Source organism: Lolium rigidum, chromosome 2, assembly GCF_022539505.1.
Source record: "Lolium rigidum isolate FL_2022 chromosome 2, APGP_CSIRO_Lrig_0.1, whole genome shotgun sequence".
Lineage (NCBI taxonomy): Eukaryota > Viridiplantae > Streptophyta > Magnoliopsida > Poales > Poaceae > Lolium > Lolium rigidum.
The window spans coordinates 231,904,693-231,916,189 of NC_061509.1; the positions used below are offsets into that span (position 1 = coordinate 231,904,693).

An 11,497-nucleotide genomic window follows, 5' to 3' on the forward strand; every position below is an offset into this window, starting at 1 on the left:
CGTCAGTAATGATGTCATCAAAAGTATCGACTCCTCATTTATGGGGCATTCGAAATGATCTTCAACTTTGGGTTCCTCGACTTGAGTCTATGCACGGTTGCAAGCATCCGTCCCTGGACGCGCACCCGATAAAAACTACTGAAGACAAAGGAAAACGAACCCAAAGATATCAGAAGATCCAGGATCGAGCCCGGGGACTTGATCTTGAGTAGAGTAACGATGTTTTGCCATCGGCAGTTAACCATCATCGATTTATCGAATAAAACTAGACATGTTGCTCCTATCCCTTACGTACTATCGAAATTACATTCGATGTTCCAGAGGACCCGATATAAAAAAAGATATCGGGTGATGAAGACAATTTAGAAAGCATCGACATCATAATCTTCGAGTAGAACAACTTGAGTCCACGCACGGTTGTAAACATCCGTCCCTAGACTCGGGGGCTACTCCCATCGGGAGCGCTGGACGCGCACCAATATCAAGAGGCTTTAACTCCATGATGAACAAGAAAACATCGAGATTAAAGATTTGTGATTGGTGCAACTTGAGTCTACGCACGGTTGCAAGCATCCGCCCCTAGACTCGGGGGCTACTCCCATCGGGAGCGCTGGACGCGCACCCGATAGAAATAAATTTGAAGCTGCAAAGGACACGAAGATTCATTTTCTTTCGACAGATAAAGATGTTTGGATGAAGTCAATTATAGTTCCAGCTCGAAGCTTTACTTCGGCCAGTCAGTCGGGGGCTACTGATGTGGGCATTACCCTTCGGGTAACCAACATTAGGCTACCTCCACCGGCCCAGCCAGGGACCCATGAAGATTGCCGAATATCCGAAGTGGGCCCGCGCATCAACGTTGAAGAAGAGGATTCATCCGAAGAAAAGTACTTGATGGACAAGGAAAGGAGAAGATGAAAAAAGGAAACCTTAGACTATGACTCTTTGTATCTTAGTCGAGTCCAGACAGATCTCTCGAGACCTGGCCTGCTATAAAAGGGCCAGGAGAAGATCTACCGAAACACAATTTACACGCATAGATTCACCGCAAGATCAAACCTAGAGCTTAGAACCCTTGCCTCTCGGCGAGACACCGTAATCCTTTGGCTACCCCATTGTAACCCGATATACTTTCGATAATCAAGATCAGACAAGCAGGAAGTAAGGATTTTACCTCATCGAGGATCCCGAACCTGGGTAAATCTCTCTCTCTGTTTGTTCGATCACCGATGTCTCGTGGCAGGATTCCGTCAATCCTAAACCCCTCATGGTGGGCATTGCCGGGTAGCACTCCCGACAAACGTTCTCCTAGTCAGTCACATGTAGGATTATGGCACATGATTTAGACTCTACGCTACTTTTGTGAAGTGATTTCGTTACTCTAATGTTAAGTTAGGTCCTTCAAGACTATTAAGTAAGTACTAGTAAATGTGCTCGTGCGTTGCACTGGGAGAAAAAAATCCACATCTTAAAAATGCACAAAGTAAGTTATTGTTCATTTTAGATGAAGTAAAGTTATTGTTGATACAACCGTGTCGTAGAAACCAGCTAGCTTCAGTGTGTCTACGTCATGCTCACGATCCGGTGCGTGGTCACTAATTCTGAAGTTCAAAGATTCATAGTGAATAACATACTATGTCCTGAAGTTCAAAGATTCATGCATGACATAATAACATGAGCCAAAACCTTGCAAGGATTGACCGTGTTTGAGGGAACACTAAAAGAAGAACCTTGTAAGGATTAAACATGTTTGAGGAAACACTAAAAGAAACTATTTTGGGGGCGTTCTGATGTTGCCTTTTGAAATCAAATGATTCTAATTTATGTTGACACGGGCGTACCTCCAGGAAAAAAAACTTTTGACAGTCAGATCTTTACTAATTTTCTTGTCAAACATGATAAGTATCTAATCTGCTAGTGCCAAAAAAAATCCCAATCTACAAATCTCATGACTCCATGTAAGGAAATTGAAGAATTAAAGAAAGCGGATAAGCGGGGAAGAGGAGCAGGTTTTCAATTCTGCTTCCGATTGAGATTTTGTAGCTCCATCTCAAGGCCAGCATCCAGTCATAGTCGTACCCACCGCTGAACTCGTCTGTGTGTACTGCTTTTGTGTTTATTATAGCTGAAAACTAAGTTCGTGCTCAGTTTAGTCCTACACCATAGATTTACTTTGTGATTCATATTAGGTATTAGTTATGATACGGGCATGGAGGCCTATGTGGAGTCCAGATTCAGGACTCCACAAAGCTAGGCGGTACGCCATCAAGGATTCAGGATTGACACGCTAGGACGACCTACGCTATGTAATAATTAAGTCTAAGGTTGTGTCATTCATTCTATGTTAGGAAATACTGTAGCTATGTCATGTGGTGGGCCAAATTAGGGTTATTAGTGTGTCGGTTGGATTTGGGTCTGTCCAATCCAACTAGGGTTAGGCCCATAGTGGGGCGCCCCAGCCCAGCAAGGGCTGGCCGGCCACCTCTCCCTCTCATATAAGGTGAGGCACGGCTAGGGTTTAGTGAGTTCAAGTTTAGTCTAAAAGTTAGGTTATACCTAGTTGCGTGTGTTCACGTGTATCATCCCTCCGGGAGAACGGCGCTGCCGTTTATCTATATTATCCGCTGCGAAAGTTCTTGTGTTCATCAAGGATTGTCTAGCTCAGGTTTGAGGCGTATCGTTCATCGATCCGTTGCTTGCTGGATTCGTTCCCTCTTCTCCAGGCTGCGTTCATCGCGTTGTTGAGAGGATTTACTACCCCGTGCTCTCGCTGTGAAAGATCGGGCAACAACCTAGGTGGATCTGCTGGGATCCCCCTTATCAAGTTAGTTCTTATACCAATTTTGGGAAGAAAGCTTAGCACATTTATTATTAGGTATTGATTGGTCATATGACCTATTTGTAATGTTTCCATTCAGTACTGTAATATATAATGTAATTTAATATTAGTTTGGTTATGTTATCTTTTCACGGTACACTAATTATGAAATTGTGAATACAAATACATAACAGATCTTTGAGACAGCTAGTCGGAAGCTCTACACGGTGCAACACATCTCTTAGATCGAGATGGCTTGAAACGTTGGACACCCCGACCCGAAAAGGGTATTTGGAGCAGGTGGATTGAGGCGGTTTTTTATAGGCGAATTCAGATGTAACCAGACGAAATATGTTCAAACATAGGCGAAATTTAGAGATATCTAACATATATAGCCGAGTTCGTACATATATAGGTTGAATTCGTAATATATTTGAATTCGGCCAGAGGGAAATATGAACTAAAGCTAGAACATGGTGATCTACGTGCCGAAATGGCGGTAGAACGCAGTGTAGTCACCGCCGCCGTCGTCGTCATCGAGTTGCCGGCGTCCTCGGGCGATGGCGCCTGCTGGCTGCTCTGGCCGGCGTCTCCGTAGCAACGGCTTGAAACCGAGGCGACGTCATTAACTCGCCGCGTGAAAGCTACGTGTCCGGCGAAGACTGACCGGCGGCAGACTTTTACAGTGCGTGAAAGACGATTCGATGAGGACGACGGTCAGCATTTCTTGCCGACAAGTTGGGACCACTAGCTGCACAGGAAGTTTTCTCGTTGTTTCCCGCGCTTTCGTTTCCTCCGGACTCCCCGAGCGCTCCCTGGGGAGTCGGGATGACCTGGGCTCCCCGAATGGATGAAAGCCCAAATCCGAACGAAACGAGAATTGGGGACGCGATTGGACCGTTTTTATCCATACGAATGAAAAAAATAAAATCGTACGGACCTTCTCCGAAAGACGGCTGGAGATGCTTTTAGAGAACTTAAAGAGCAACCCGTTGTAGCATATGTCTATATAGACCATCTATAGGGTTGATGTGCGAAGGTCTGAACCATTGTTAGAGCATCTCCAACAGGCGCTCAAAAAGCCGGCGCGCTAAAACCTCCGTTTTGCCGCGCTGTAAACCGCTAGCGCGCGTGATACCGAATTTTTCCCCACCGGATGCTTCATTTTGCAGCGTGTGTTGGTGCGGAAAAAAACACCTCCACCGGAGGCTCTATTTTGCAGCGCGCGGCGTGGCGCAAACTGCTAAATTCGACCGTTCATTTCAAAATTAATCAAACAAACTATGAAAATTTAATTGAAAATATGAATATATTAAAAGTTCAACGATACAGCGCGACATAGAGGACGACAATACGAAATTTGACTAAAACTACTCGTCCAACTCCCAGCCGAAGTCCGGGGAGCGGGTGCTCGGAGTCGTCTCCGACACCGGCGTCGTCGTCCACTCGAAGGAGGAGGAGGAGGAGGAGAGGACGATGGTGGACGGCCCTGCGCCGTTCTTCTTTTCCTCATCCTTCCTCGTCGCCTTCTCGGCCCTCACCGCGGACTCGGCGCGACGCTTGTCGCAGCTGGCTTTCTTCTTCGCCTTCACCGCCGCCTTCTCCTCCTCGTGCGCGTAGAAGGCTTCCGTGGTGGTGACATCTTCGGGGAAGCGGCGTGCCCACTCGAGGCGCATCGCCTCGCCGCTCTCGTCGATGAAGATGCGCTGCTCCAGCTCCCGCTGTCGGCGCTGCTGCTCACGCGTGATCACCGGCGGCGGCGGCGCGAGCATCTCCGCCTGCTCCCGCGTGAAGACATCATGAAAGTTCATGGTTCGGCGGGAGCGGCCCAGTCGCCAGGCGACGGCGTCATACGCCCGCGCCGCCTCGTGCGCTGTATCAAACGTGCCGAGGCGGATCCGCTCGTCGTTGGAGTGGATTTCGCGTCGAACCGGCCGCTCGGCCGCGCCCGAATGCTGTGGTAGCCGAAGGAAGGGCGGCGGCGCGGAGGCATCGTCGGCGCGGAGGCGGAGCGTCGTCGGAAGAGAGAAAGAGGCGGGAAGAGAGACGGAGCGGCGCAGGAACGAAGTGGCGCGTGGAGATTTCAGGTCGATGGCGCATTGGCGCGTGTTGCGTTTATAGCGCGCGGCAGCGGACGCGGCAATTCTCCCGCGCGGAGCAGCGCAAACACGTACGCGGTAAAGATTTTAGCGGGCGCTCTTTTCCCGCGTCCGCTGGACCCGCGCGCGTCATGTTGGAGATGCTCTTACGTTCAAATTTTTTTTTTTTTGAACCATTGTATATGCCCATGCTATAAACAACAGTTACGGCCTTGCTGAGATGATTTCAGCGAGTATCAACGAAGATTTTCTCCCGCGGACGCTTTGCATCAACGTGGAGCACCAGCTCATTGGATTCGTGCTTTCCCAAGGCCCCACAGTAAACAATTTTTATCGGCCATAGCCACACCTCCCGAGTAAGTAGGCAAAGCCAAAGGCCACACGCGATGAGAAAAGCCATAAAAGCCTGCACAGCTTCGCATGCCAGGTCGCTACGTGCTGCAATGCTCCCCCGCCACGTTTGCACCCCTACTCGGCTCCCGTGAGCTGTCTCCACGCTCCCCGACTTCTTATTCCGGAAATGGCGGCTCCTTGTCTCACATCACATCCCTATCGTCTTGCCTCGACTCTCTCGGCACTGAAGCCGAAATTTCTCAACTTTGAGTAGAGAGTTCTTGAGAAGTTGAGATCGATTTCGTTCGAGATGAAGAGGCTGCTTGCTCATGGCGGGAGGGGCATAGGTTGCTCCTCCAGGGGTTTGGTGGGCAAATCCTCTGCCGTGCCTGCAGTAGGCAACAGCGTTCTGCTACCCAGGGTGAGTTCACCAATTGCAATTGTCCTTGAATTTCATGCTTTCTTCCATGTTTCATTGCCCTGGCCACGGTTTGCTATTCTGTACTCTTCAGCGGTAGCACCATGTGGAGTGGAAGAACAATCTAAATCTAATGTTGTGAATTTTGTAAGAGTAGTATCCTCTTGCGTAGTAGAATATATATGGGAGATATGTGATGTAAGACTGCTCAAAATCTAGGATGGGATTCTTCATAGTAAATCTTTTGATAGGAAACTATATAAAAAGGGAAAATAGTGTCCTTTTAAGAAGGTAGACAAATCTGCAGTTCAGTGCACCAGACCTGATGCATAAATGTTCAGGTCGCAACTCGCGTATGCATTTGTTGTCATCCAAATGCAGCATGCACCTACTGCTGGAATTGATCTCTAGTAGTGTTGTACTTCCCTATGGTGTATTCTATAACCTGTCATTTTTCCTTGGCAGTATCACTCAACCGAGAAACACGATGACAGCGACACTACACTGGGTGAAATCGGAGAGAAAGCGAGAACAACGGCAGAGGAGTTCCTGAAGATTGCCAAGGAGAAGACCGAGGAGGTCACCGAAGAAGCAAAGGAAACAGCGCACGAGACCAAGGAAGCGGTGCTCGGGGAGTCCGGCGACGAGAAGGAGTCGTTCAAGCAGAGGGTCGAGCAGGGGAGGTACCACCAGAAATAGGCGGCAGGCGTTTCTGCTCTATCGAAGTTGCTATGCTAGGCTTGCTAGTCCACTCTTCAGATCAGGTGGCCTTTGTTTCTTTTTGTGTGATCATCAGTGGCCTTTGGTGCAGCATGTTGTCCCTTTGTAGACTAAATAAGGCTTTGCCTTTAGTCATTAGTGGACGTTTGGTAGTACTATATATTGCGTGACATTAGCAGCAGAATAAATAAGATTGAGCTTGTGAAAATGTTCGTGAATTGTCGTTTGGGGATGTTTGACTGCAACTTGGGCGCACTTCGTAAGAATGTTATTTGGATGTTTTGGACAAAGGGATAATGCTCTGTGAGAGTGAGGGTCAGATGGCGATGGCTCATGATTGGTTTGATCTGCATTTTGTTCGTCAGAAATACGATCTGTTCGTGCGTATCGAGAAAAAACAGTAGTCTCGTGTGCGAAGGGGAAAAGGGCCAAGCCCACCACAAACGGGCCGAACTAATTGTAGCCCGCACGGCACCGACTCTGGTCTGGTCGGGGGCGGCGGCGCTTGCAGAACAAATCCGCGACGAGAGAAAGATCGGAAAAGAAATAAACTTGTTCCGGCGCTAGGGAGACAGAGGAGGCGTCGGCGGCGATGTCGATGGCGATAGCGCGTTCGGTGTTGGCGCGGGCGGCCCGTGGTCGCCCCACCGCCTCCCAGCCACTTGTTCCGGCGAGGGCAGCCCTGGAGCCGTCCCTTCCGTCCGCTGGATGGATGATGCAGCGGAACACAACTGCCAACACCCTGGGCAAGCGGTTTCTGTCCGGCAAGGTTAGCCCCATACTCTGTTTTTTCCATCTACACTCTTACCCTTTCATCGGAATTGTCGATGGAGGATTTTGTTCTAGGGTTTCGTCGTCACCCTCCCTGGATGACGATTTTGCGCCGTTGGTGCTATCAGATTGGCAAAACGTTGTCTCGAGTAGTTAACAATCTTGCACGTAAGATGAAACATGACAACATGGGTAGTAAATTGTAGGGGAGATGCTTTCACGATGATTTCAGACGAAAAGTTCAGATCGCTGTGATCTTCATGGGTGTCCCATATTCCCATGTAGCAACTACAAATAGATCGGGCTCTCCTTTAACTTAAAAATTGTGCTTAGTGTGGATGGTGGAATCCTACCCCTTTTTCCCGTGCTGTGACAATAATTTATACAGTTTTTATTATGGTTGGAAAAAAATATGAGCCATCCATCCAAGACAACCAAATAGTGAAAAAAAATAAAAGGTGCAAAATTTAAATAATATTGAAAAGTACAATGTGGGACCATTTGCTTTTGATTGTCCTTTGCAATGCTGACTAATAGCCTAAGAAAGGTGTGTTAGTTATATTATGCAAACGTAAAATTATGATATTGGTGAAACAAAATGCCTATAGAGTTAGCTTTCAATTCGAAAGCGGTTATAGTAAACACAACATTGAAAATACTTTTTAGCTGAAAATATGCATTTGTGCCTAATTCTTTTAGCAACACATGTTAACATAGCGTTGAATCCATAGTAAGTACATGAGTGGAAATGCAATGCTAGTGTTTCACTAGCATGTGAAATGCTCGGTCATTTGTTCCTCGTTCCATGACAACATGTATTTAAGTGGGTAAGCCCGTGTAAAGTTGAAGTATAGTAATCTTTTGTAGGTGAGGACTAATTTAGGAGCCAACACATACCGGTCCATTTGTTGTGGTATGCCGTGTATCATATGGTTTTCCACTAGGAAACATTATGGGCTCATGTGTTTTTACGAAGGCTTGGTTAATGATGACTCAAGGGACTTCACCTAGGAAATGTTGCATTGGCAGCGTTTCTTTGCTATATGATCAACCCATGGAATTTCGCATCTATGAGGAATACCCCAACAATTTTCGTGGTTTCAAAGGTCTATATGAATAATGTACTATCAGTCTCTACATTATAATGTGTGCATTGTATGTATTAATAAACCGCCATAGTTGCAATCACGTGATATGTCGTTAGTTGGGAATAGTTCATGGGGATTTTAATATAGGGATTTCATGTTCTCGCGTAAATTTTGCATGCGCCATTAAAAATCGAGTAATTGGATGTATGCCACTAACTTTGATAACTTTGTTTTCTATGCCACTGGAGAGACATGACGCCTGTTACCATTAGGTTGGGCTAACTTCCATCTCTAACTCGTTTTCTTACTTTTGGACCCACCACCAATTCTCTCCGGAAGGAGAGGAGAGAGAAACGTATATATTTTTTATGACATGAGGGTTCCACTTGTTTTCTTACATGTGGTGCCCACCCTCCGAACATCTTCGGCAGTAGAGACGAAAGAAACAAATACTCCCTCCATCCCTAAAAACTGTTTAATTTTATCTAGATACAGATGCATATAGACATATAAAGATATTTTAGTTATAGATACATTCGTATCTAGAAAAGGTTGAACAGCTTTTTTTTGGAATGGAGGGAGTACTTATTTTTTTGACATGCGCATCCCATGCCATTGCCCCACCGGTAGCAACAATTGAACGGTCAACAAAGTCTTCCTAACCCTGACTATGGCGTGTTGCACGTATGATCATAATCATTCGCCACGAGGTATTCATTTGAAAAAAAATGTAAACTCCATCAACAGATATGAGTATCACACATGTTTTGATCAAATATGAGTTGAAATAATATTGAACAAAACACTTGGTTTAAAGGATTACAAATTAAAACGATATAACTAGAATAGAACCAAAAGGCTGTTGGTGCTTCTCTCCTCTCTAACATTGTGCATTTGTGCTTGGCTGTTCTCGCCAGCGAACTGGTTGAGTCGTGGTTAGAGTCGTGCAGACCTTTTGTCTGCATTTTTTTGGATCCATGGAAAGATGTGGATGATGATCCGAAGCTTGGACCCGTACTTAGAGACTCATAGTTTTAGGGGACTGCGGGCACGCAGTTGCGAACGAGCTTGACTGCGTACACCGTTGGGAGGTTGCCCGGGTGCAGCATGCCTTCAGGTCAAATCGAAGTACAAGCTGTCTGAAGCTTTAGGTCAAAGCACGAGTTGTCCAAAGTCTGGAGCATCTCCACCACCTCGCCGCTGAAGGTTTTGAGGAGCCGATTCAGTGACATCATCTAGCTGTTCTAGGGATGAGCTTGTCGAGGGCACCAAAGTGCGTAGAATTGTCATCAGTGCGATGGGAAGAAGCAGCGGTGGCGGCCGGCGCTGACAGGCTTGGTGTCAGCACGACCGCAGATTCACTCGACGCCACAGCCCAGATAGGCACACCTCAGGGACGGACTAATGGCAAAAGGGATGCTAGGGCCAGTCTTGGCTGCAGGGATGACAGGCCCGTCTGTGGCTTTAGAACGACGCATGGGGATGGAGAGGGTGCCGTCACGAACCTAAGGGGGCACCGAGGACGAACCAAACGGTGCCGGCAAGAAGGACGTGGCGGCGGAGGAGGCCGACAGAGCCGGAGCAACGGGCACGGAGTCTGCAGAGCTTGACTTGAACATGCCTTGTCATGGCAGAGGGGATGGAAGGGTCGCCGGAGACAAACGTTGGCTTAACTTGCAAGATGGGTCTGAAAAGATGGAGCTCCACCCACAAGGCGGAGACCTTGGACAGCACGGGGAGATAAGCAAGCGCGAGGAGGGGATCTCGGATCTGGTCATGGCAGAGGGGGAGATGGCTGAAGCAGGGAGGTGCACATGAGCACCACTGCTCCAAGTTAATTTTTAAAAATAATATATTTTTGTTTAAAAAAATTGTCACATTTATTTTTTGAATACATACACATGTCTTGAATACTCGTGTGAAGTTTTGGTAGAAATTGCATTGTATTTTAAGCTACATGAAAAAAAACAAATCTATGGAGATATTTGTCAAAAATTTATCTTTTTTTTGTATAGCTCAAAATACGACATGTTTTCCTCCAAAATTCCTACCGTACCTTCAAAATGTTTATACGTATGTGGGTATTTAATTTCAAAAAAATAGAATCCAAAAAAGTGATTTTTAAAAACCTGCTCATGTGGCAAACACACTTTTCGCCTTTTGTTCCACTTCTTTTGACGGTGAATGAAATGCAACCGTGAGGGAATTACTTGCTACGAGTTTGAGCACATACTTTTATAGTTTGTTTCGTTTCTGCTAAGTTCTGTTTTTGTAAATGTCATATAATCATGTATTGCCTCTGGTTTACGTTGCAGCAACGGCGCGGTGATTCCATTTTGGATAAGCTGCCTGATTTTGAAAAGTATGTTCCTCTCAGTAATGTTATAGCGCTGTGTGCTTTCACTTGGGGTGTGTGTACAATTGTACCCTACATAATTGATAACCTCAAATGGTTAGAGGATAATGACAAGGCTAGGGGCAAGGATGGTCCCGAGAAGAATCGTAGATGAAGATATTCATGATAATATCTCTGACCGGTTAAAGGAAGCGTGACGCGTGACGCGTGACGCCCTTAATTAGTTTACAGTAAACATTTAGCTATTGCAGTTTCCAAGCTGCGGACACGGTCTCTGTGTTATCAGTGTTATCAGATCCAGATAATTGTAGCTCCTCCAGCAGTGTTTTGAGTGTGCTATGTTGATGTGTTCTTGCGTTAAAATGAACTACGGAATATATTTTCGTAAATGTTATGTAATCATGTATTGCTCGTGGTTAATTTAGCCGGGACCATATAGCATATTAGCATGGTTCCATTTGGGATAAGCTGCCTGATATTAGTGAGTATGTTCCTCTGAGCTTTGTTATAACGCTGTGTGCTTTCGCAGCATGGCATGTGAACAATAGTCATTGAAAATAATTGCTAATACCAAAAGGGCAAGATTTAGAAGAAGAGGACCTGGAGTGATTAGGAGGCTGATACAGACAAGAGTCATTGGAGACATTTATGTGAATATTTCTGATCGCTTAAATGAAGAGTGACGTCATTCAAGTTGCCATATTTATCCGGTTTATCTTAGTGTACAGTAACACGAGCTCTCACTAAAGGAAATTACATGATCTTTGCCTAGTACCCAAAACACACGGCAGAGGCCACGCAAAGGCGACTCGGCAAGGATCGCATTGGCAAAAAAAGTTTGTTGAGTGTATTTTCACGGATATATACTCAGTAAAGTCTTTTTGCAGTGTGTCT

General features: G+C 46.2%; 1 protein-coding gene across 1 annotated transcript; it reads left to right on the top strand.

Annotated features, from left to right (window-relative positions):
- The first annotated feature begins 5,485 nt into the window (after positions 1-5,485).
- Positions 5,486-6,402, top strand: LOC124688296. The gene is made up of 2 exons (XM_047221989.1): positions 5,486-5,671; positions 6,134-6,402. The coding sequence occupies exons 1-2, from the start codon at positions 5,561-5,563 to the stop codon at positions 6,365-6,367; spliced, it is 345 nt and encodes a 114-aa protein (XP_047077945.1). The 5' UTR covers positions 5,486-5,560; the 3' UTR covers positions 6,368-6,402.
- The last annotated feature ends 5,095 nt before the right edge of the window (positions 6,403-11,497 follow it).

Bases quoted from the DNA above. Each gene is read 5' to 3' on its own strand.
- LOC124688296 (XM_047221989.1), top strand. From the start codon at position 5,561: ATGAAGAGGCTGCTTGCTCATGGCGGGAGGGGCATAGGTTGCTCCTCC. The intron at 5,672-6,133 runs GTGAGTTCACCA...TTTCCTTGGCAG, and splicing joins ACAGCGTTCTGCTACCCAGG to TATCACTCAACCGAGAAACA.